General features: G+C 42.3%; 1 protein-coding gene across 1 annotated transcript in view; it reads right to left on the reverse strand.

The window, feature by feature from the left end:
* Nucleotides 1-6,159: 6,159 nt before the first annotated feature.
* ACOXL (acyl-CoA oxidase like) overlaps nucleotides 6,160-25,224 on the reverse strand; it is a 181,509-nt gene continuing 162,444 nt past the window's right edge. The window contains 1 exon segment of the mRNA XM_063077815.1: nucleotides 6,160-6,323. Coding sequence (XP_062933885.1) covers nucleotides 6,160-6,323 — 164 coding nt within the window.

The following is a 25,224-nucleotide window of genomic DNA, read 5'->3' on the forward strand; positions in this document are numbered from 1 at the left end:
CTTCTGGATTTCATACTATTGCTGCCATGCATTTTACCTGTACATATGTTATAAACCTGACACTATATCATTATTACTTTTGCTTAGTCAATTATTTTTTAAAGAGATTTAAGTGATAAAAAAAAGTCTATCCACAAGTTACTATTTTTCATGTTTTTTATTCCTTTGTGCAAATCCATATTTCTATCTGGTATCATTTTACCTCAGCCTGAAGAACTTCCTTTAATATTTTTTATTGTAAAGTTGATAAATTCCTCAACTTTTCCAAGACTTAAAATATCTATTATACCTTTGCTTCTGAAACATAATTTTGTTGGATGCAGAATTTTAGATCAATTTTTTTTTCCTTTCAGTACTTTAAAGAGGTTGCTCCACTGTCTTCTTACTTGCATTGTTTCCAATAAGAAATCTGCTGTCATCTTTATCTTTGCTATTTTATACATAACACTTCTCTTCTCAGGCTGTGAGTCTTAAGGTATTCCAGACTGGCTGGTAAGAAAAGGCACTATTCCCAGTCCTTTGTGAACACTGGACACTTCCCTCTAATCCTTGTGGTGATTCTTTCCTCAGCCTTGAGTCATTTCCTTTCTTTAGCAATAGGCTAAATGTTGCAAGAGTAGTAACACTAATCAGTACTCAGCTGAATATTCAAGGGAGACCTGCTGCAGATCTCTGAGTTCTCTCTTTGACCAGTTCTCTTCTGTACACAACTCTATCCTGTGCACTCTACATGCTTTGGTCTCCTTGGACTCTCAGCTCCATGTCTTCAACTCAGGGAGTTCTCTGGGTTCTGTAACAGTTCCCCTTCCTTAGGCATGGCCTGGAAACTCTTTCAAGGCAGTAAACTGGGGGTAACTGTAGGGCTCATCTGGTTTATCTCCTCTCTCTCAAAGATTATTATCCCTTATTGCCTGATGTCTAGTATCTTGCAAACTGTTTAGTACACATATATTGTCCAATTTGGGGTTGTTTTGGTCAGGAGGGTCTATCTGCCACCTGTTAGTCCATCTTGTTCAGAAGCCCCTGATGCTCATTTGACTGAAATCTCAGGGCCTCCCACATCCATGCACAGTGTACAGTCCCCCCTCACATTACCTGACTCTCAGGAAAGGGAACATGTACCTAGCACACTGTTCCAGAGAGAGAGAGAACTTAGCAATACTTAACAATGATTCTTAATCAGCAGTCATTAGGCTATGGTGCTTGCATGAACATGAATTATGAAAGTTCCAATGAATATTGTTCATTTAACAATTGGATTTTGGAATTTTTTTCTTTTGTGTATGAAATCTCATTTACCCTAGGTTTTATGCAAAAAAAAAAAAAAAAAAGTGACAGATCATGCTGAAAAGGTAGAGATGTTAGAAAAATTAGAGCTTGGAAACAAAAAAGTGGAAAGACTAAAATGTGATTTAATTCCAAAATTTCCCTTCTATTTGTTCCCATTTATTTACTTCACTGCTAAGAATGTTCTTTAAGCAACAAAATACTACTCTTGCAACATTTAGCCTGTTGCTAAAGAAAGCAAGAATTGCCAAGACTCTTATAGAAACAGCCAACCTAAGGACTTTCTCATGATTTCCTGACACAGAGTGATAATGTTATTAAGATCAACCACCAAGTGTTATGGAAACATCAGTTTGTGGAGAGAAAGAATCTCAGAATCCAAAGGTTTCCACAGAGCAGTTCAAGAGCAACAGTGCTGGAATCATGAACTCTCACCTAGACCAAACTTGGGGGGCTGCTGTGCACATTCATTCCTCCCCAGATCTAAGCTAAGCCAAGCAGGTAGGAAGAACTGATCACTTTTTGTAAGTGTCAATGCTTAGGAGCCATTTAAAGGCCTTTATCTCTTTCCCATTTTCAAATACGAAGTCTTAAGTTCTAAAGGGCCAAATCAGTGACATTCTAATGAAAACTAAGTAATCAAAGATTCTGATCTCAGACGAAGCAACCCCACCCCCACCCCAGTCTGGACTAGAAAATTATTCCCCTGAAACTCCAACTTCTTTTTATCACCACAGACACACTCTGCTGACCTGCAGCTCTTAGCTATATATAGCAAGACCCTTTCTGTTTGATCAGTGAGTCTGGGTTATGTTTTGCAAACAGCATGCTGTGACACACTAGCAGGTCATGAAATCAATTTAATGCACCATGACTAGCTTTTTTGTTTGATGACATAAAATAAAATGAAATTACTAAAGCACATCACAATAATGAGACCAGTACTGTTTCATGAAATTTCTTTTTTCAATTTCATATATGCATGTTTGTAAATATACTGAGTTGCAATGAAAAGTGTACCTTTTACTTTGGGTCATGGTCAAAAGAATTTGAAAGCCACTGATCCAGAAACTATTAAGCATTCTGTGTTTAACTGCTGGTGGGAATGAAAATCGGTATAACCTTTGTTGAGAATACCAATAACACTTAAATACTTGATCCCAAGAAAACAATAACAGGTATGTAAAAAAAAAAGTTATGTGCTAGAATGTTTTCTATAGTGTCATTTATAATAGTGAAAAAATATGACATAACCGGAGGGATCCGTGGACTAAATTATGATACACCTATATGATAAATGGTACCAGCCAATAAAACTTTACTGCAAAAGAGTGATCTGAAGGGGTCTCCACATCAACTCTTAGGTGAAAAGGGGAGCTATAAAATGTTAAGCACACACACATACACAGCACAGAAAGAATATGTGCAAACAGCAACCATCTCTGAGAAGCGTAATTGTGGGATATATTTCCTTTCTTCTTTGAGCTTTTCTGTATTTTCAAAAATTCCTACAAGGAATACGCATTACTTTTGTAATTGGTAAAAATAATACAGTGAATGTTTTTTTGAATATGCTTTACTTTAGCAAAGAAGCTGCCCTGCACCGACGATGTTCACTTGAGGCAACAGCAACAAACATTGAAGTTAGCGGTTAAGAGAAACAGGATCTCACAGGGCCATAGGAACACAGTAGAGGCAAAAATTAGGTGCCAGCTGCACTCACATCTTAATAAACTGTACGATAATTTCCCATCTTCCACTCTTTTCTAGTCCTTATCTCCTAAACTAGACACACTGTCATCAAAATTTGTCCCCAACAAATAAGCTGTCAAGATGGGCCCGTGCGGGTTTCAGGGCTAATGAATGTTACCATTGCTCTGAATATGGGTAGCCTACAGGCAACGCCAGGGTTCTTTCTCCCCCAAAAGCACCAATAAAGTCATATGTTGTTTTAAAAAAAGCGTTCAGGATAAAAAATTAAAAAGTAATAACAATAAAGCAAGAAAAGACCAAGGAGTCCCAAGATGTAAAGGTGAGAAAGAAAAATGGATGCACGGGGCATTTATTCATTCAGTCAGCCCCTCTGTCCATCAGTCTTCACTGGTCGTTGCTCAGTCCACAGCTGCTCACTGGACACTCCACACTGTGATCAGACTTAGGCTCCAGTGATCAAGGACTTGGTCCCTGCTCTCACTGCCCTCGTAGTCCAGCCTCGGTATACTCATTTGAGACGTGGCAATAAATGAGAATGGCTGAAAATGTTAAGTGCCTACTACGTGCCAAGCACTGGGCTGAGGCTTTGTCTCTGTGAACTCAATCAGCCATGTGGTTCTGGGGACTGAAGGTGCCGTCCGAGTGCCTGCCATGGACAGCTGTGCGGCTGGGATCAGTCTCCTCTCCCCAGTCTAAGTCCAGCTTTCTCTCTTCCATTCTTTCCTCCACCACACCCTCTCTCGGACCCAGCCTATGCCTGTCCTGGTGTCCCTCAATGTGCCACACACTCTCACACCTCTATCCTGTATGCCAGTATCCCCAACCCCATCTGGGAGGCTCTTGACCCTATTTTGAGCCACTAAAATGGCACTGCTAGAGGACTCTCCACGGTTCTCCCAAATCCTCCTAGTCCCTGCTGCTGCATGGGCCTGCCACATTGCACCGGGCTCTGCATCCACCTGTCCACCCTGTACAATGGCAAATCCCCAGGCTAGGCACGTCACAGAGACATCAACCCCTAATCCTGAGTCCATGCGTGAAGCATTTGATGCTCATCATCTCATATAATTTAACCCTCACAACCTCAAAAGAAGGCTTGTTTTCCCCGTTTTATATATGGGGAAACTGAGGCAAAGAGAGGGGAATAACTTGCCCAAGGTCACACCCGGGGTTGCTGGCTTCAAAGACAGTATACGTGTGTTGAAATACATCTTTTAGAAGCAAGATCTACTCAGTCCTCCAGGCTGTGAAAGAGTCCTGCAGGCTTCAGCATCCTCTCAGCAGCCCAAGCAGCTCAAATGAGGCTCCAATCCACACTTCTCCACATTTCCCCACTCCTGGAGACCTCCTGCATGCAGACGTGGTGTGTGAAAATGTGAACTTAAGCCATTAGAAGATGCTCATGCTTTTCTTTCAACACATATTTGTGTGCCGGTGTCAGGTGGATACGTGGGTGGGGAGAAGAGAAGGACCAAGGTGGAAATTGCGGCTGTGATATAATGCAAAGTATACAGTCGGTCTTCATCCCTGGTTACTGGCATGGAGCTCCTAATGTAGGATTATAAATATATACTTGATCTCTGCCCCCAGTTCCTGACACACACCACCTAAAAACTTTGGAATTTCCTGAGTGATAGGGGTGCTAGGAGCACCTTTTGTTCTAATACTTAGTCTAACCCCCGTTCCTGACACAGAGCTCCTAATCCTTTGGAATTTCTTGGGTGACAGGAGCGTCTTTTGTTTTAATGAGGCAACTCCTAGTGGGCTCCTGGACAGCTTCAGGATGGGGGCTGGTCATAAGAAAGACCAAGCCATGGTTAGAAGCCTGAAATTTTCATCCCTATCCCCCATCCCCAGGAAGGGAGAGAGATGGGAGACTGAGTTAATAATCGATCATGCCTATGTGATGAAGTCTCCCTAAAAATCCCTGAACTACAGAGTTCGAAGAGCTCCCAGGTTGGTGAGCACATCCACATGCCGGGAGTGGTGTGCCCCAGCTCCACAGGGACAGAAGTTTCTGTGCTGGGGACCCTTCAGGACCTTGTCCTATGCACCTCTTCACCTGGCTGTTCATCTGTCTCCTTTATTATACCATTTATAATAAGCCTGTAAACGTAACTGTTTTCCTGGGTACTATGAGCAGATATAGCAAATTACTGAGCCTAAGGAGGGGGTCATGGAGACTCCTGTTTTATAGCCAAGTCAGACACATGTGTGGGTAGCCTGCAGACCCACTACCTGTGCCTGTGATTGGTGTATGAAGGGGAGGTGGGGGCGGGGGCAGTCTTGTGGGATTGAGGCCTTAACCTGTGGGTCTGCACTAACTCCAGGTAGTTAGTGCCAGAATGAATTAAATAGTAGGACGCCCAGCTGGTGTCCACAGAGAATTAGAGAATGGCTTGGTGTGGACAACCCACATATTAGACGTCAGAGGTGTTGTAAGTGGAGGAAACACGGTTTGCCTTTGGGGTCCTCTGCCCCAGGGAACTGAAGAGCTGCTTGGGAGCAAAGCTCTGAAAGGCAGCAGGGCTGGAGGGATGACACGCCATGTCCAGCCTGGAAGGGCAGCACTTGGCATCATGCCTGGTCTCTGATACGGGGGCGAGGGGTGGTTTCTGCACTGCCGGGTGGTCCTGGGCAGCAAAGGTGGGCGTGACTGGGCAGGACCACTGGATAGCAGGGAGAGGGCAATCATTCTGGGAGGCCCTGCCAGGGCTCAGGACTGACTGAGAACTTGGGCCAGGACTAGAGGCTATGAGGGGTGCATGAGGAACTTCACGTAGGGAGGAAGACTAGAGGACTAGAAGACCACAGGCAGGTCTTGGGTTGCATCACCATCGGGGGCTACAACAGCTGAGCTGGCTCAGTGCCCCGGCCGCCCCTGTGTGGGCTGCCCCAGCCCTCTTGCTTCCACCCAGGATCCTTGGGTTCCACTCCCAGCTGCTGGGTGAAGGGACAGCACCCCCTGGAGCTGCAGGTGAAAACTTGTCAGGTGACGAGCCACTGCTGCCTCAGAGGAGCTTGGTCCTCGCCTGGCTGTGCCCCAGTGTCAGCTGTCACCTTATTCTTCATCCCCTTCCTTTCCCTTGTGAACTCCCACACCACATCCCCACAGGAGCAGAGCAAACATGGCCTCCAGCACCGCAGCCTGGACACACGTCACAGAGCCACCTCAAGAGAAACAGACATGCTGGCTTCCGGATGAGCCAAGGCCACGTTCACGCGGGAGAAACCCGCAGGCTCTGCCCACAGCTCTGCGTGCTGCGAAGGCGCCGCCCGGTCGCCCCGTCGCCCCGCGCCCTCCACGCGGTCGGTCCCCGGCTCTGACGCCGAGCACAGGGTGTCAGCTCCCAGAGGCTCACCCTCCCCTTCTGCTATCTACGGTGCCCTGGACTTGCTCTTGACCCTTCTCCATTGCAGCTAAAACTCTCCATCCTCCGCTCCAGGTTTAGAGCTGCTGCTTTCAGGCAAAGATACAACCAAGTTCAGCATTAAATTCAGACCAAAGGCCCAGCAGGGGCTCCCTCCTTCCACCCTCCTCCGGAAGGTGTTATCTGAAGGCTCCGGTCACTGCTGCACATTCAGATGAAGTGGCGCAGCCCTGGGGATCCGATGTGCGGCTGTCATCTGGGGTGAACCACAGTTGCCACCACAGCCGATGCCTGCAGCCCTGCCACAGGTCCACGACCCCATGGCCTGCATGTCCTGCCCTCAGAGACCCCACTTGGGCCCACCTTCTCACCTTGTGGGGCTCTGGGCAGAGACTCTGAGTCCACAGGTGCCTCCGCTCTCAGGGTTGTGTGGTAACTGGGCACAGATCCCAGCTGCTCTCAGAGACCCCCTCAACTCCCCAGAGATTCATATTGGGATTTCTCACACCTTCCACCCCTCACTGCACAATCCAGCCTGAGGCCCGGGGCTGAGGACACACCAGGCAGCCTGTAAATGCCCTGCCTTCTGCCTCCTTCCAGGGGTGGAAAACTCTTAGGGTCATTTCCTGTGTTCTCCCCAAGGGATTAAGACTTTAGAGTAGAACTTTTTTGATCATCTGAGCCCTCAGTGGCCCTTTTCCATACTGTCAACCACCACCACCATGACCAAGTTTAATGGCATTTACTGGGAGCCTCCATGGGCCAGGTACCACGGGCCAAGCACTTTACAAACACGGTCTATAACTGTCATGTGGGGGACATGCACAGACTATAAGGCTCATAAGTGAGGTATCCAGAGTCACAGGGATTTCCATGTGGCTCCAAATCCCGTGCTCTGCCAGCCACCTGGTGCTCTTCCCTCCTATCCTGCATGTGATGTATCATGGGACCCCGCAGGTCTGGGACCTCCTGGGGACCCGCGGGACTCACCATGCTTCCAGTGCACTCGCGGCAGTCCTGCAAGCAGCTGATGTTCTCCCAGGTACCGTAGGCCTTTAGCCCGGCCACCAGGGCCTGCAGCGAGCCTCAGGTGACCAGCTCCTTCCCCTGGAAGATGTCCTCATCCAGAAGAACCCCAGCGTGCCTGAGAGACAAAGCAGAGACATGTGACAGATGCCACAGTGCAGCCCGCACACGTGTGAAGGAGCCCGCCAAGGAACGACAGCAGCAGGCCGGTGTCCAGGGTACATCCCATGGCTCCTCCTTCAGTCACTGCCAAAGGCTTCATGTGCCCTGCAAAACTGCCACCTGCACCATACCATATCATGACCATGAGTCTCCACTGAGACATCCTCCCCTTGAAAACCCCTCCTGCACTTCTCCCCAAGTTTCCTTTCCTGCCAGTCTCTTTATAGTCCCCATGGCTCCCGTGGGCATCTGTCTTCACACTCCTCGACCCAGCACAGTGTGGGCTCTATGCTGAACTCTCTCCCTCCTTGGTCTACACATGTGGGTCCTATTCCAAATTATGTCCTTCTACCATCCACAACACACAAAGTTTTACACGTCTCTTGTATTTGTACTTTTTTAGTTCCATGTCCATGGAAAATTCTGAAATGGATGGTGTGGTGGGCAGAATTACGGCCTCCAAAGATGTCTACATCCTCATCCCTGGAACCCGTAAATATGTCACCTCACGTGGCCAAAGGGACTTTGCAGATGTGGTTAAATTAGGGATCTTGAGATGGGGAGAGGATCCTGGATTATACCCAATGTAACCACAAGGGTCCTTATGAGTGAGAGGGAGGCAGGAAAAGGAGATGGGGCCGTCGCAGCAGTTAGAGCAATGCAGCATGAGAAAGACTCCACTGGCCATTGCTGGCTTTGAAGATGGACAGAGGCCACATGCTAGGGAATGAGGAAGCCAGAGGAGGTCAGGAAACGGATTCCCCCTGAGCCTCCAGGAGGAAAGCAGCCTTGCTGACCCCTGAATTTTACACCAGCAAGACCCATTTCAGATGTCTGCCTTCCAGAATTGTAAAGTAATAAAAGTGTTCTATTTTAAGCCACTACGTTTGTGGCGATTAGTTACAGCAGCAGTAGGAAACTAATACAGACTGTGACCAATTTCTTCCTTCAAAGTGGTGTCACTGTTCTCCTTCATTTTCAGCCACCTGTAGGTATGACCCCCATGCAGCGTGTGGCAATGCCTGCAGGTCTCCTCCATGTGTACACCTCCCCTCAGTTCTGATTTTCTTCTTTACCATATTTCAAAACGCCACAGTTGGAGGACTCAGCTTTCCCTCACTCTTCCTTCTTTTTAATGCTTTCCTATTAGACTTATTTTTAAAGTCCCTTTAAAATGAATTATATTCTGTAACAACTGCCAGGAATAAAAGCTTTACTGAATTCTCCATGCTCAGTCAAACTCCAGGACACAGAGGAAGCCTCAGGACCAGGTACAAGAGTCAGGGGTGGTCAACACACGGGCCTGACCACCTCCTTCTAAGCTCCTCATTGGCAGGATCCAGGAAGTACCTTGAAGTGTGGCTTCATGGGGTCCTGGTCTTCTTGGCAGAAGCCCTAGAGGCTGGAGATTGATAACGGTGATGTCACTTAAAGGTGTTGATTCATTGATCGTTCTCCATCAACTGAGGGTCATCTACTGAGCCTCCTTATATGGTTTTTCTCCTTTATACTGTTAATATGGTAAATTACATAGATTGTTTTCAAATAATCAACATGACATTTCTGGGATAATCCCCATTTGGTCATTGTGTATCATCCTTTTTACATTTTACTATATGTGATTTGCTAGTATTTTCTTCATAAGAATATTGGTCTCATAATGTCTTTGGTTCTTCATGTAAGGGTAATACTCCTACAATGGATTGGAAAATTTTCCTTTCCCTATTATTTGCTGAAAAAATTTGTGTAAAATTGGTATGTTTTCTTTTATTAGAAATTTGATGGACTTCACTAGTAATGCCAGGTAGGGATATTCATATTTTCAATAATTTTTTGAGTCACTTTTGGTAATTCAGATCTTTCAAGAAATTTGTCTATTTCACATATGTTGTCAAATGTACTGGCATTACATGAATACCAATAATATTTAATTTTATCCTTTCAATGTCTATGAAATTTGCTCATATCTTTTTTATCATTACTGATATTCTGTTTATTATATCAATTACTCAGACAGAAGAATTAATATCTGCAACTATCATTTTAGATTTGTTAATTTCTCCTTTCCATACTGTCCATTATTTTCATGTATTTTGATGCTCTTTTACTGAGTGCATACACATTCAGATTGTTAGGTCTTGTTGACTGGTTTACTGTTACAAAGTGTTCCTCTTTTTTCTAGTAATATTCCTTTTTCTGAAGTCTACTTCATCTGATATTAATATATCCACTCCAGCTTTCTTAAAGTTAGGGTTTGCAGGTATGCATTTTTTTATTATTTTTCTTTTAACCTATTTGTCCTTATATTTTAAGTGTGTTTCTTGTAGAAAGCATCTAGTTGAATATTGATTTTTTATCATGTCTAAGAATCTCCAAACTAAATAGAACTGTTTAAATCATTTACATCTAATACAATTATCAACATGATTAAGTTTAAAACTATCATCTTGTAATTTTTTTTCTATTTATCGCATATGTTCTTCAAAGAAAGTGAGCCGAAACGCCAGGTACCGATCAAGCTTTATGAAAGGAAAAGAATCTGCCAGGCTGCCCTCAAAATGGAGGACAGCACCAGGTGTGGGGGTGGTAGAGCTTATATAGGGCACCAAGGGCTGGCTGATACCATCAAGGAGGGGCATTATGCTAATGTGGAAGCTATGCGACCAGGGTGGAGAACTGCGCCCTTGCAGCAGCAAAAGCGTTTCTGTTTTGCAGATGTCACGAGGCTTCTCATAAAGGGAAGCGGGGAGGGGTTTGGTGCTGGAGTGGAAGACAAGGCCGGCAGCTATTTTGTGCTTATTGTGTGCACAATGGCACCAGTCACGCCCAAGATCCATCAGTTCTTTGTTCTCTTTTCCCTCTGCTCCTGTTTTCCTTTGATTAATTGAATAACTTTTAGCATTCCACTATTAGCTTTTAAACTACATCACTATTATTTTCTTAGTGATTGTTCCACAATTTAGAACATGCATCTTTGACTTATATTATTCTTTCCTCCAATAGTGTTATATCACTTCGCAGACAATGTAAGAACATTACAGTTCAATAAACCTCCATCCCATTCTCCTACCCATTGTGCTACCACTGAGATATTATATATGAAGATATATATATACTATTATGTATGAAGATATACATAAGATATATAGAGAAATATTAATCTTCTACATGTTATAAACGTCATTCAAAGTGTACCATTTGAAGAGTTTGACACTGTATACATACACGAGAACACCACTACAATCAAGCTACAGAGCATTTCCAACACCCCTCAAAAAATGTCTGTTGCCTCCTTGCAGTCCATCCCTTTCTCCACCCACACCCCAAGGCAACCACTGACCTGTTCCTTGTCACTGTAGAGTAGTTGTATTTTATGTAAATGGGATTATACAGTATGTGTTGTTCTTGCTTCCTTCAACCAGCATGTTGTTTTGAGATTCATCAATATTACAGCACATGTTCACAGTTCCTTTTTATTGCTGACTAGTATTCCATTCTATGCAATGCACACATCTTATTCGTTTACATATTTGCTTGTTGATGAACATTTTGGTTGTTTCCAGCTTGGGGCTATTACAAATAAAAATGTTATAAAAGTTTATGTACAAATCTTAGAGGAGACACGTCTTCATTTCTCTTGAGTAAATATATAGAAGTAAAATAGCTGAGCCATGTGGTACATTCATTTTTAACTTTTTAAGAAACTCCCAAACGATTTTCCAAATTACATGTCACCAGCAGTGCCTGCGAATTCTAGTTGTCCCACATCCCTGTCAACAATTGGTCTTTGCAGTCTTTTTAATGTTAGTCATCAGTTGGATATGTAGTGATATCTCCTTATGGTTTGAATCAGCATTTCGCTGCTGGCTGCTGATAGAGAGCATCTTTTCCTGTGTCTGTTGGCCAACCATTCATATATCTTCTTTTGTTAAGTGTCTCTTCAAATCTTTTGTCCACTTCCTATTGGCTTGCTCATCTTATCTTTAGTTGAATGTTTTCCTTATATGTTCTGGAGAGCAACCCACTGTCAGATACATGTATCGCAAACATTTCCCATTCTGTGGCTTGCCTTTTCATTTCCTTAACAACAAAAGTCAATTTTAGCTCAAGGTATTTACCTTCTTTTATCCATAGAAAATTTTGTAATGTCTGAATATTCTTGTTATTCAATGTAGCCTACACGTGCACAAGATGTTGCTTTGGACCTCATCCTACAGCAAAAAGCAAAGGCTGCTATCCAACCTCATTACCAAAATTATGAAGCTTGGGTTTAATAATAAAATAATAAAAAACATGAAAAGCATCATTTGTTCAACCAGCACTTAGATGAAAAAATTACATTGAGCAACTACTACTCAATTGCATTGAGTATATAAGCAAAGGACTCATGTATTTATCATTGAGCTTAGCCCTTACAATAACCCTATGAAATAGAAATCATTTCACATTTTACAGATGGGGAAACTGAGGCTCAATGGGGGTTACATACCCAGGTCAAGATCTCACATGTGTTAGGGCAGAGCTAGGAACTAAACCAAGGGCTCTCTGGTCCTAAACATCAAGCTCTTTTTATTATAAATAACATGCCTGTCAGTGCCCTGAGCAAGTTTATGACATTTTAATCTATGCTATAATATAGTCACCCATGCCCTGGGCTATGACTACAATACAATGACTCTCAGAGAATCCCAGAAATGGTCGTTTTTTAAATGTATATATAATTCCCCACCAACTTTTCAACCACCCCTCTTCGTGCACACACACGCACACCCTTCCCCTTTCCTCAGGGGTGAAAATGGATGGGAAATAAGAAATAGGCTTTAAGAAAAGAATTGTAACACCCCACATCCCCAGCAGAGATCTAAGGAGAGTTCTTTATAATGCTTGCATGCAATTTTATTTAACACTGCCTGGCACAGCACCCTGCTGAGGGAGAGCCTCCATCTGCCATATGGAGAGGTACACCCAGGAGCTCTTAACTCTTTGTAGTACCCTTATCTCTGCTTGAAAAGGAAATCTGAGAAGGCTTCCATGTTCAGCGTGTGTCAGAGCAGGAGGAGCATGTCCTATAAGAAGTTCAGGATGGCCCTGAAGATAAATTAGGAAATAGGAATTCTTACAGCACAATTATTCCTCATTTCTAAACATGTTTACTTAATAGGTGATACCTTCAGAAATGCGAAGTAATCGTTTACAGGTTACATCCACTTGAAGAACAGTTAAAAAAACAAGAATTAGGACCCACCATCATGCTAAGATTCATGAGAAATGCAGACAGAATATCTCTAAAACTATAAAGTCAGCGAGAGGCAGAATGAAACTTACGCTTATTTTACGTAAAAAAAGCAAATAAGACTTTTTGCCAATAAGACATTAGAACTGTATTAAGAGCAGTATAATGCACAGGTAACAGTATTCACTTGAGGAAGGATGTGTAAGATGCTCAACTATCCTGAACTCCATTTTAAGACAAGGACAGGACCTTGGTGAGTTTCAGCAAACTGTGAAGTGCCTTTCCACCCACTCATATAATCAGTAAATATTAACAAGGTTTACTTTGTATAAGGCACAGTTCTAGGTGCTATAGAAACATCAGTTGAAAAACAGAGAGAAAAATCTCTGCCCTGTTGAGTTGTCTTGAGACATTAACTGAGCTACTATATATAAAATCTTAGGACAGTGCCAGGTACATGGTAAGCACTGGAATACATATTAGCTATTACAGTATTTTAATTTTATTCTTACCGGTGTTGGGTAAAAAGGGATTGTCTGAGAGAATGACTACATCCAGCTAAAAGACAGCAGCAAGGTGGCGCTGTGCCCCGCCGGCCTGGAACTCAGCCTGGACTGCTCGAGCTCCCCACTTGGCCTGGAATAAGTAAGAGAGGCGGCCCCAAACACTCCTTTCAGCTGGCGCACTGCAAATATCAATATATCGATTTTTAAAGTTGTTAGTCACTTTCTAAGCTAGGAAATTCATTCCTGTAGCAAATTCCACTAGATGATTCCAAAGGGAGATACCAGCTCTCAACTTCCCTAGCCAGCTACTTCTTAGACTCCTTCACAGCATGAAACTTCTGCTTCAGAGACCATCAGAATGATTTAGAAGCAAAGCTCCAACCAACCCATGGCCAGGTGTGATGTAGTTACACAAGGCGGTCTCACTCCATTACATGAGACAACCTGTACAGAGAGCCAGGTGCTAGCAGATGTGAAGACGCCAAATTAAAAATCCACAGCTTGTGTGTTCACGAAACTCACAATCCACAACCAAGAGTAATGGTGCCGTGCTAAGAGCGGCTCGGGTTGCTGCTCCCAGAAGCTTATAAAGGGGCTTCTTATTCTAGGAGGGGCTTGGGGGAGGTGCCTTGGAGGTGATGACCTCCTAAACTGTGTCTCAAAAGGTGGCCATGAACGACCAGGTAAAGGAAGGCAAAAGTGTCAGGAGTGAATGGTGGAGGTAGGGTGGGGAGGGTGCCTGTGGGAAAGGCCACAGCAGGAGGAGCGTGAGCACAGGGGGTCGGGGACGGGAGCAGTGGGCGTGGGGGGGCTCGGCAGGGGCCAGGCAGGTGGAAGACGCTCCGAGGCCACATGAGAGAGCTTCTGATTACCCAGGGCAGAAGATGACAGAAGGCCTGGGGAGGGTCCCAGCAGGCAAGTGAGGACTCAGATGTCATTTCAGGCAGGCAGGGAGCTGGCGATTCGTGGAGAGAGGATTTGAAGAGGGCCAGGCTGGATGGGGGTAAGGGGGTGAGGTGAGAGCTGGGGGTGGTCCAGGTGAAATGACAGGGGAGAGAGGGCTTTGCGTGATTTCAACATAGGAAGGAAAATCACCAGAATGTGGTAATTGGTGGGACGGGAGGACAGAAAGCTTGAGGAGTCTTGGGGTGACAGCAATAACAACAGCTAACATTTACTGAGCGTTTATTACACTCCAACCCTATTCCGAGCATGTCCCAATGTTGACGCATTTAATCCTTCTAATAACCCTCTAAGTCAGGTATTACTTTTCCCAACTTATGGGCAAGGAAACTGAGGCACAGAATGTCAGCAGCTTTCCCAAAGTCACAAAATTAGCAAATGGCAGGATCAGGATTCACCGCAGAGGGCCTGCTTTTCACTGCCACACTCGGTTGTTTAAGACATGTGGGACTCTTTCCTAAGCACATTCCACGGGTTAACTCACTGAGTCCCTTGACGATCCTCTGAAGTGGGCACCAGCATTCCCACTCTGTTGCTAATGCGGGGACACGCATGCAGAGAATTTAAGCAGCTGCCCACATGGCTGTAAGAAGAAGGTTTGGGATTTGAACCCAGGGTGGCATGGCCACTGTCTTCCCTTATCGCCCACTCCTGCCTCTGCTGTGAGGCACTCAGGACTGGCTGCCTGTGTAGACTCAGAGAACACAGGGTTGCGCAGGCCTGAAGGGGGCAACTAAGGGGTGGATTTGGGCCCACGGAGTTTGTGGTGCCTGTGGGCTGCTGGATGGGGACCATGAAGCAGGCAGGGCTGGCCTGAGATGTGGAAATGTCAGGTCCTGGAGACCAAGAAGAGGACCAAGGCCAGGAAGTGAGCAGCCCATCGTGCTCAGGAAAAAGGTGACGGTCACAGGGCCACCACAAGGAAGGACTCCACTGTCTCAGAGGGCCCCAGCGGTGGGTACAGCATGCATATCCTGAGAGACCCGTGCCAGGTGTCAGCTGGCGAGGCACTGAGTCAGGAGGCCTGTGAGGGGAGACAGCAGGCACTCAGCAGTGGCAAGCGGTCCTGGGGTGCTGTGGGCCCCACGGAGGAGGCTGAGGGGCCAAGCCAAGCACAGGCACGGGGGTGCTGAAGGAAGAGGAGGACTGAGCGGCTCTGGACAGGCTGGGCAGGGGAGAAGCCGGCTGGCCCCTCAGGAGGCCACCACCTGCAGTGCTGGTGGGCTCCTCTCCCCGAAGCCCCCACAGAGCCCTCTGCTCAGTCCTCATAGAGCCGGCACTGCCCAAAGAGCAGCCTGCGGGTCTCATCTCTTCCCATGCCCAGTTGGCTCTGCTAAAGACTTGGTTGAGGGCAGGAGAAGGTGAGTGGGGTGGTGTGGGGGCAGTGAGCTCACTAAAGGCCAGCAGGTCCCCCTGTGTGCAGCCTGTGGAGGCAGACGGGGAAGGAAGGCAATTAGGGCCTTCCTGTGACCCAGGTCTGCAGGCCGACCTGCTACTGCCAAACCCCAGACAGGTACCAGAAGCTGCACGGGGCCAGACCACGTCTGACTCAGGAACCAGACAATGTGACTTGGGCCCTTGCAGGGCCCAGGAAGTAGGGCTGCCAGATTTAACACAAAAACAAAGGGTGCCTGGCTAAATTTGAATTGTAGGTAAACAATGCATACTTTTTACTTTCAGCATACTGTACACAGACTAAAACATCATGTGTTGGTTATCTGCAATTCAAATTTAACTGAGCACCTGTATTTAACTGGCAATCCTACTAGCAAAGAATTATGCACTTTGCTGAATATATAAATGTGTGTGCTGAAAGGAGCCATCCCACCTCACTCCTACTACCTGCCTTACGAAGTCTGCCTACTCATGCTTTCACTACGTGAGATGCGAGGACAGGCAGGGCCAGCGGACACTGGCTGGAGGCCTGTCTTTCCTGCTCACCTGACTCCAGACCCCTGCACCTAAAGGTCTGGACTACCCTCATGTTTGAGCAGGACTAAAGGGACTGAATAAACATCTAGCTAGTCAAACCTCAAGTTACGCAGACCCTGAAACTTGAAGCCTATTCACTGGCAGGATATGTCCACGGGAACTTGGGAGAGGGGACGGGACCTATAACCAAGGTGTGATAACATTAGTGGGGGAGGACAGAGGAAAAGGTGGGGGGGGGGGACGTAGTTAGCACAAAATTTTGTCATGTTACAACTAAGTTTATTAAACTATTTCCTCACAAGTTGGAGGAGGAGCAGCAAGGGCAGTAAACTAAAAAGAAGCAAGAAAGCTGGACTATGTCATAGGAAACACCAGCTTCTCCCCGGGCTTGTTTGAAATGCAGACCACTTCTTCATCCTCCCCCCTCCCTCAGCTTGGGGCACTGTCTTCCTGGGGATCCCTATGATCAGATTTTCAGTGGGTTAACCTCCTGCTGCGGTGGGGAGGTGGAGGGAAAGACAGAAAGAGGAAGGAAGTGAAGGAGCCACAGAGCTGCAATGAGCTTCACCCAAGACCGTGGAGGGCACAAGGCCTTGGGGGCAGTTAGACTGAAGACTTGTGAGGCTATGGGGCGGATCTGTCATGTTCGACACCAGGGCACCATGCCTGGAACATGGGAAGGGGCCTCTGATTTTTGTATTAACTAATCCCTATTAATCACCTCTCCTTTCTCTCCTTGAAACCTAAAGCTAGAATTGTGACATCACTCTATTCCTCTAATATTGGCATTTGGGGAGAGTCTCCCTAAAATCAAGAGAAACTTTAATTTGCACTAACAGCATCATACAGCTCTTAAAAAATCAAGCTTAAATCATGCCAAAAAATAAAAAGAGTTGGCGAAAAAGAAACATGTTGATACATATAACACTTTTGTTATAGGTGTATATAAGTGCATACATATCTATAAATGTGGAATACATAGTGACTATTTGTAATGTGGTCTAGTAAACTTCTGTGTCACAAGTTTGTAAACAATTGACTGAACTAAATGCACAGAGAGCCTTGCCTCTCTGTAACAGTGTCAAGTCTCACTGGGCAAAATTTGAAAGAGAATTTTGTTTTCCTATGGCATGCATATGAAAAATTCCCAGGTTTCATCATCAGCATATTTTGATCCAGTTTCAATTGTCATGAGAATTTAACACTGCTGCCTCTTTTGTTTGTGAAATTTCCAGGTCCTGCTAGGAAGCTCCCGAAAAAAGATCCTGTGGTGCTCAACTCTGGCTGCTCATTAGAATCACCTAGGGAGCTTAAATATACACACTCAAATCCTGAAACACACCTCAGACCAGGTGAATTAGAACCAATGGGACCAAAAAAAAAAAAATTATGCACTGGCCAGCTGCCACAAAAAAAAAAAAAAAAAAAAAAAGAGAGAACCAATGGGAGGGGATGCAGAAATCTATATTTTTTGAAAAGCACTTCAGGTGACTTTCCTATGCATCTAGATTGAGAACTGCTAAAAACCAACTGATGTATTAAGAATTATCTGGCTCAGTTGAAGCAGGGCTTGAAGGATAAGACAAATGGGATGTAAGGGAAGAGGAAAGCTTTTTTAAAAAAATTTTTTATTTTAACTGACGCATTGTAGTTATACATATTTATGGGGTACAATCTGATGTGTGATACATATATGTTGCATAATTGAGTTATGGCAGTTAGTGTATCCATCATCTCATGCATTTATCATTCTTTGTGGAAAGAATATTCAAAATCAGGAAGAGGGAAGTTTTGTAGCAGGTTAGTAACAACCTCACATGGGTCACTCTATGAGGTTAAAAGAAATGTTGCAAGGTTAGAATATACAACACAAAAGGTTTTTGTTCCTTAATAACATCATGGAAAAATGGATTAAATAGAAATCATATTTTCCTATAGAGCTATCAAAGAGCAAAGGTGGCAGGAAGACTTGATGAACTGAATTCCAGAGAGGAATAAGCACCGTTTACTGGTTTGAACATTGCACAAGAAAAGAACATAGAACCTGAAGATGGATCCACCCGTGGACATTAGCCAAATTGAAGCACAGGGAAAAAAAGAAAAGAAAAAAACATAATTCCAGTGACATGGGGTGATATGAAGCAGTTTAACATCTATATAATTAAAGACCCAGAAGAAAAAGAAAGAAATATATAGGGCAGAAAAAAATATTTGAAGAAATAATGACCAAAATATTTCCAAATTTAATGAAAAACTTCAACCCACAGATCGCAGAGGCTCAACGAACTCCAAGCAGCATAGACACACAAACTGCACCTAGCCCAACATACCAAACTTTGGAAGCCAAAGAAAAATGGAATATCTTAAAAACAGCTAGAGTGGGGGAGGAGAACTTTAAATACAGGGAAATAGGCAGAAGAATGACAACTGTTTTGTCATGAGAACCAAGGAGTCAAGAAAGCAATAGAGTGATATCTTTATTTATTTTTTTAAATTTTACTTTACTTTGTCAATATACAATGTGATTGATTATTGTGCCCATTACCGAAACCTCCCTCCCTCCTCTCTCTCCCCCACTCCCTCCCAACAATGTCCTTTCTGTTCACTTGTCGTATCAACTTCAAGGAATTGTAATTGTTATGTCTTCTTCCCTCCCCCCCTCCAGGTTATTTGTGTATTTATTTATTTATTTATTTATTTTTAGCTCCCACAAATAAGTGAGAACATGTGATATTTCTCTTTCTGTGCCAGACTCATTTCACTTAATATAATTCTCTCTAGGTCCATCCATGTTGTTGCAAATGGCAGTATTTCATTCTTTCTTATAGCAGAGTAGTATTCCATTGTGTAGATATACCACAGTTTCCTTATCCACTCATCTGATGATGGACATTTGGGCTGGTTCCAACTCTTAGCTATTGTAAATAGTGCTTGCTGCAATGAACATTGGGGAACAGGTACACCTTCGACTTGATGATTTCCATTCCTCTGGGTATATTCCCAGCAGTGGGATAGCTGGGTCATATGGTAGATCTATCTGCAATTGTTTGAGGAATCTCCATACCATTTTCCATAGAGGCTGCACCATTTTGCAGTCCCACCAACAATGTATGAGAGTTCCTTTTTCTCCGCAACCTCGCCAGCATTTATCATTCAGTCTTTTGGATATTAGCCATCCTAACTGGGGTGAGGTGGTATCTCAGTGTGGTTTTGATTTGCATTTCCCAAATGCTGAGTGATGTTGAGCATTTTTTCATGTGTCTGTTGGCCATTAGTATAACTTCCTTTGAGAAATGCCTATATAGCTCTTCTGCCCATTTTTTAATCGGGTTACTTGTTTTTTTGTTGTAAAGTTGTTTCAGTTCCTTGTACAGTCTGGATATTAATCCTTTGTCAGATGTATATTTTGCAAATATTTTCTCCCACTCGGTTGGTTGTCTTTTAACTCTGTTGATTGTTTCTTTTGCTGTGCAGAAGCTTTTTAGTTTGATATAATCCCATTTGATTATTTTTCCTTTGGTTGCCCGAGCTTTTGAGGTCATATTCATGAAGTCTGTGTCCAGTCCTACTTCCTGAAGTATTTCTCCTATGTTTTCCTTAAGAAGTTTTATTGTTTCAGGGTGTATATTTAATTATTTAATCCATTTTGAGTTGATTTAAGTATATGGTGAGAGGTATGGGTCTAGTTTCATTTTCCTGCATATGGATATCCAGTTATCCCAGCACCATTTGCTGAAGAGGCAGTCTCTTCCCCAGTGTATAGGCTTGATGCCTTTGTCAAAGATCAGATGGCTGTAGGTGTGTGGGTTGATTTCTGGATTCTCTATTCTATTCCATTGGTCAGTGTGTCTGTTTTTATGCCAGTACCATACTGCTTTGGTTATTATAGCTTTGTAGTATAGTTTAAAGTCAGGTAGTGTTATGTCTCCAGCTTTATTATTTTTTTTGCTCAGCATTGCTTTGGCTATGTGTGGTCTTTTGTTATTCCATATAAATGTTTGGATAGTTTTTTCCATTTCTGAGAAAAATGTCATTGGAATTTTGATGGGTATTGCATTGAATTTATAGATCATTTGGGGTAGTATGGACATTTTCACAATGTTGATTCTTCCAATCCAAGAGCATGGGATATCTTTCCATCTTCTTGTGTCCTCTTTAATTTTTTTCAGCAGTGGTTTGTAGTTCTCATAGAGATTTTTCACATCCTTGGTTAACTCTATTCCTGAATATTTTATTTTTTTGGTGGCTATTGTAAATGGGCAAGCTTTCTTGATTTCTCTTTCTGCATGTTCACTATTGGAGAATAGAAATGCTACTGATTTTTGTGTGTTGATTTTGTATCATGCTACTTTGCTGAAATCATTTATCAATTCAAGACTTTTCTTGTAGAGGCTTTAGGCTGTTCGATATATAGGATCATGTCATCTGCAAACAGGGACTGTTTGACTCCATCTTTTCCAATGTAGATGCTCTTTATTTCCTTCTCTTCTCTGATTGCCCCAGCTAGTACTTCCAACACTATGTTGAATAGGAGTGGTGAGAGTGGGCATCCTTCTCTAGTTCCTGTTCTTAAGCGGAAAGCTTTCAGCTTTTTCCCATTCAAGATGATATTGGCAGTGGGTTTATCATATATGGCTTTAATTATGTTGAGATACTTTCCACCTATACCTAACTTGTAGAGAGTCTTTATCATGAACAAGTGTTGAATTTTATCAAATGCTTTTTCAGCATCTCTAGAGATGCTCATATGGTCCTTGTGTTTAATTTTATTGATATGGTGTATCACATTTATTGATTTGCATATGTTGAACCAACATTGCATCCCTTCCTAGGATGAATCCCACTTGATCATAGTGTATAATTTTGTGTATGTGTTGCTGTATTCTGTTAGCTAGTATTTTATTGAGGATTTTTGCATCTATATTCATCAAGGATATCGACCTGCAGTTTTCTTTTTTAGTTGTATCTTTACCTAGTTTTGGTATCAGGGTGATGTTTGCTTCATAGAACGAGTTTAGGAGAACTGCCTCTGTTTCAATCTTTTGGAATAGTTTGTAGACAATTGGTGTCAATTCCTCTCTGAATGTTTGGTAGAATTCTGCTGTGAATCCATCTGGTCCTGGGCTTTCCTTTGTTGGGAGCTTTCTGATAACAGTTTCAATCTCTTTTATTGTTATTGGTCTTTTCAGATTTTCTACATCATCTCGGCTCAGTTTTGGTAGTTTGTGTGTGTCCAGAAATTTATCCGTTTCCTCCAGATTTTCAAATTTGTTGGCATATAATTGTTTATAGTAGTCTCTAATGATTCCTTGTATTTCAGAGGTATCAGTTGTAATATCATCTTTTTCATTTCTAATTTTTGTTATTTGGGTCTTCTTTCTTCCTTTTTTAGTTAGCCATGCTAAAGGTTTGTCAATTTTATTTATCTTTTCAAAAAACCAATTTTTGGATTCATTGATCTTTTGTATCATTTTTTGGGTTTCAATTTCATTAAGGTCTGCTCTGATCTTAATGATTTCTTTCCAGCTGCTAACTTTGGGTTTGGATTGTTCTTGTTTTTCTAGTTCTTTAAGGTGAAGTATTAGGTTGTTCACTTGCCATCTTTGCAGTCTTCTGAATTAAGCATTCAATGTGATAAATTTCCCCCTTAGTACTGCTTTTGCAGTATCTCACAGGTTTTGGTATGATGTATCATTGTTTTCATTAGTTTCAATAAATTTTTTGATTTCCATTTGATTTCTTGTTAGACCCATATGTCATTAAGTAGAATGCTGTTTAATTTCCATGTGTTTGTATAGTTTCCAGAATTTCACTTGCTATTGATTTATAATTTTAATCCATTTTGGTCTGAAAAAATACATGGGATAATCCCAATTTTTTTGAATTTGTTGAGACTTGATTTGTGACCTAACACATGATCTATCCTGCAGAATGATCCATGTGCTGATGAGAAGAATGAATATTCTGAGGTTGTTGGATGGAATGTTCTATAGATACCTGCCAAGTCCAATTGGTCTAGAGTGTTGTTTAGATCTTGTGTTTCTCTGCTGATTCTTTGCCTAGATGATCAGTCCAATATTGATAGTGGATGTTCAGGTCCCCTGCTATTATCGTATTAGTGTCTATCTCCTTCTTTAGGTGTAATAGAATTTGCTTTACTAATTTGGTTGCTCTGTCATTGGGTGCATATATATTTATGATTGTTATGTCTTCTTGATGGATGAATCCTTTTATCATTATGTAGTGGCCCTCACTACCTCTTTTTATGGTTTTTAGTTTAAAGTCTATTTTATCAGATATAAGAATAGCTACTCCGGCTCGTTTTTCATTTCTGTTTGCATGGTAAATCTTTTTCCATCCTTTCACTCTTAGTGTATGTGAGTCTTTATAGGTGAGGTGGGTTTCTTGAAGGCAGCATACAGTTGGGTCCTCCTTCTTAATCCAGTCAGCCAGTCTGGGTCTTTTGATTGGAGAATTTAATCATTTTACACTAAGAGTTGTTATTGAAAAGTGTTGATTTACTCCTAGCATTTTATTGATTTTTGTTTGGATATCTTAAGTGTCTTTTGTTCCTTTCTTTCTGATTTACTCTTTGTCTTCTGTATTTGTTGGTTTCTTGAGTTGTAGATAAACATTTTTTTCTCTCTTCATTATTGGCACTTTTATTTTACTAGTGGGTTTTGATATTTCTTGAATTTTTATGGCAGTGGTGGTTATTTTTCAGGTACCAAACCCAGTATTCCCTTGAGAATTTCTTGTAAGGGTGGTCATGTGGTAGTGAACTCCCGCAGTTTTTGTTTGTCTGAGAAACACACTATTTGCTCTTCATTTTGGAAGGATAGCCGTGTGGGGTAGAGTATTCTTGGCTGGCAATCTCTGTCTTTTAGTATTTTGAATATATTGTTCCATTCCTTTCTGGGTTTTAGGGTTTGTAATGAAAAGTCTGATGTTAGTCTGATTGAGGCTCCCTTATAGGTGATTTGACGCTTCTCTCTTGCAGCTTTTAAGATTCTCTCTTTTTCTTTGAATTTTGCCAATTTGACTATAACATGTCTTGGAGAAGACCTTTTTGGGTTGAATACAGTTGGGGATCTTTGAGCTTCCTGAATCTGAAGATCTGTGTCTTTTCCTATATCTGGGAAGTTTCCTGCCCATATTTTGTTGAATATGTTTTCAATGCAAACTCCTTTTCCCTCCCCTCTGGAATACCCATGACTCGGATATTTGAGCATTTAAGATTGTCTGATATCTCTCTTAGATTTTCTTCAATGTTTTTAATTCTTTTTTCATTTTTTGTTCTGCCTGTGTTATTTCAAACAGCCCATCTTCAAGGTCAGAAGTTCTCTCTTCTGCTTCTGCAAGCCTGCTGGTTAAACTCTCCGTTGTGTTTTTTATTTCATTGAATGAATTCTTCAGCTCAGCAAGCTCTGCTACATTCTTTTTCAGGGCATTGATTTCCTTGTACATTTCTTCTGTCAGGTCCTGTATACTTTTCTTCATTTCATCATGTTGTCTAGCTGAATTTTCTTGTATCTCATTTAGTTTTCTTAGAATTATCACTCAAAATTCCTTGTCAGACATTTCAAGGGCTTCTTGTTCTATAGAATCTAGAGCTTGAGAGTTATTACCCTTTGGTGTTGTACTTTCTTGATTTTTCATATTTCTGTTATCTTTTCTTGGATGTTTAGTCATTGTGGCAAGGGATTTCACGGTCCACTGGTTTGACACTATTGTCTGGCTAGGATCCTGCCAGGGCTGCCAAATTGGCCTGGCTGCCTCAGTGTCTGCTCAGTCATGCACTGGTGCCACGGGGTGCATGGTCTCTGCAGATCTTGGGCCTCTCCGATGAGGCGCCTCTGTGGTAGGTGCACACTCGACCAGGCTAGGGATGGGATCTGACAGCAGCAAGGTCTGAGTGACATCTTTAAAGTGCTCAAAGAAAAATAAACTATCAGCCCAGAATTCTGTAAGTATTGGCAATGTCTTTCAAAAAGGAAAAGGGAAAAAAAGGAGAAATAAAGACCTCAAAAAAACGAAAATGGGAGGAATTCATTGCTACAGACCCACAAGAAACGTTAAAAGTTCTCCAGGCAGAACACATATGGTATCACTTATAAACTTGGATTGACATAAGAAATTAACAGTCTTGGAAATATAATAAATGAAGGGAAAATAAAATTCAATTTTCCATATTTTTAATTTCTCTAAAACATAACTAGGTAAAAGAAAAAGACTAGAAATGTATTGTGTGCTTGTAGCATATTTAAAGTAAATTATATGATTAGAATAGCACAAGGAATGGGAAGAAGAAATTGGAATACACTGTTGAAGTCCTTACACTACATGGGAAGTAACACAATATTATGTGAAGGTAGTCTCTGATTCATTAAAGATGTATATTGTAAACCTTGGGTCAACAATTAAAAGATGTTTTTAAAAAGTATAAATAATAAGTCGATAAAAGTGATACAATGGAATAATAAACAATATTCTATTCCACCAAAGAGCAGGCAGAAGAATGAGGAAAAAATACAAACAGATGGAAAAAATAAAAATCAGCTATAATATGATAGATTTTAGTGCAAATATATCAATAATCACTTGAAATGCAATTGGTCAATTAGAGTCATCTTGTTAATATCTACAAAAAAACTGCTGATATTTTTCTTGGGATTGTATTGAATTATAGATTAAATTAGGGAGAACTGACCTCTTAATTTTGAGTCTTCCAATTCATGAGCACTATATATCTCTCCACTTATTTATGTATTCTTTGATTTCTGCTTTGCAGTTTTCAACATACGGATCCAACACATATGTTATTATATTTATCCCTAAGCATTTTATATTTTGGGGGGGTGGGTGTTTATTTCGAGTATGTAAGAATACTATTAACTTTAGTTCTAGGAGATTTTGGGGGGTGGATTTTAATAGATATAGGTTAAAAGTCATAGATTGGCAATTTGGATAAAAAAGCAAGACCCGATTATAGGCAGTTAACAAGAAACCACTTAAAGATATAGGTAGGTTA

The sequence above is a fragment of the Cynocephalus volans genome, chromosome 14 (assembly GCF_027409185.1).
Source record: "Cynocephalus volans isolate mCynVol1 chromosome 14, mCynVol1.pri, whole genome shotgun sequence".
NCBI lineage: Eukaryota > Metazoa > Chordata > Mammalia > Dermoptera > Cynocephalidae > Cynocephalus > Cynocephalus volans.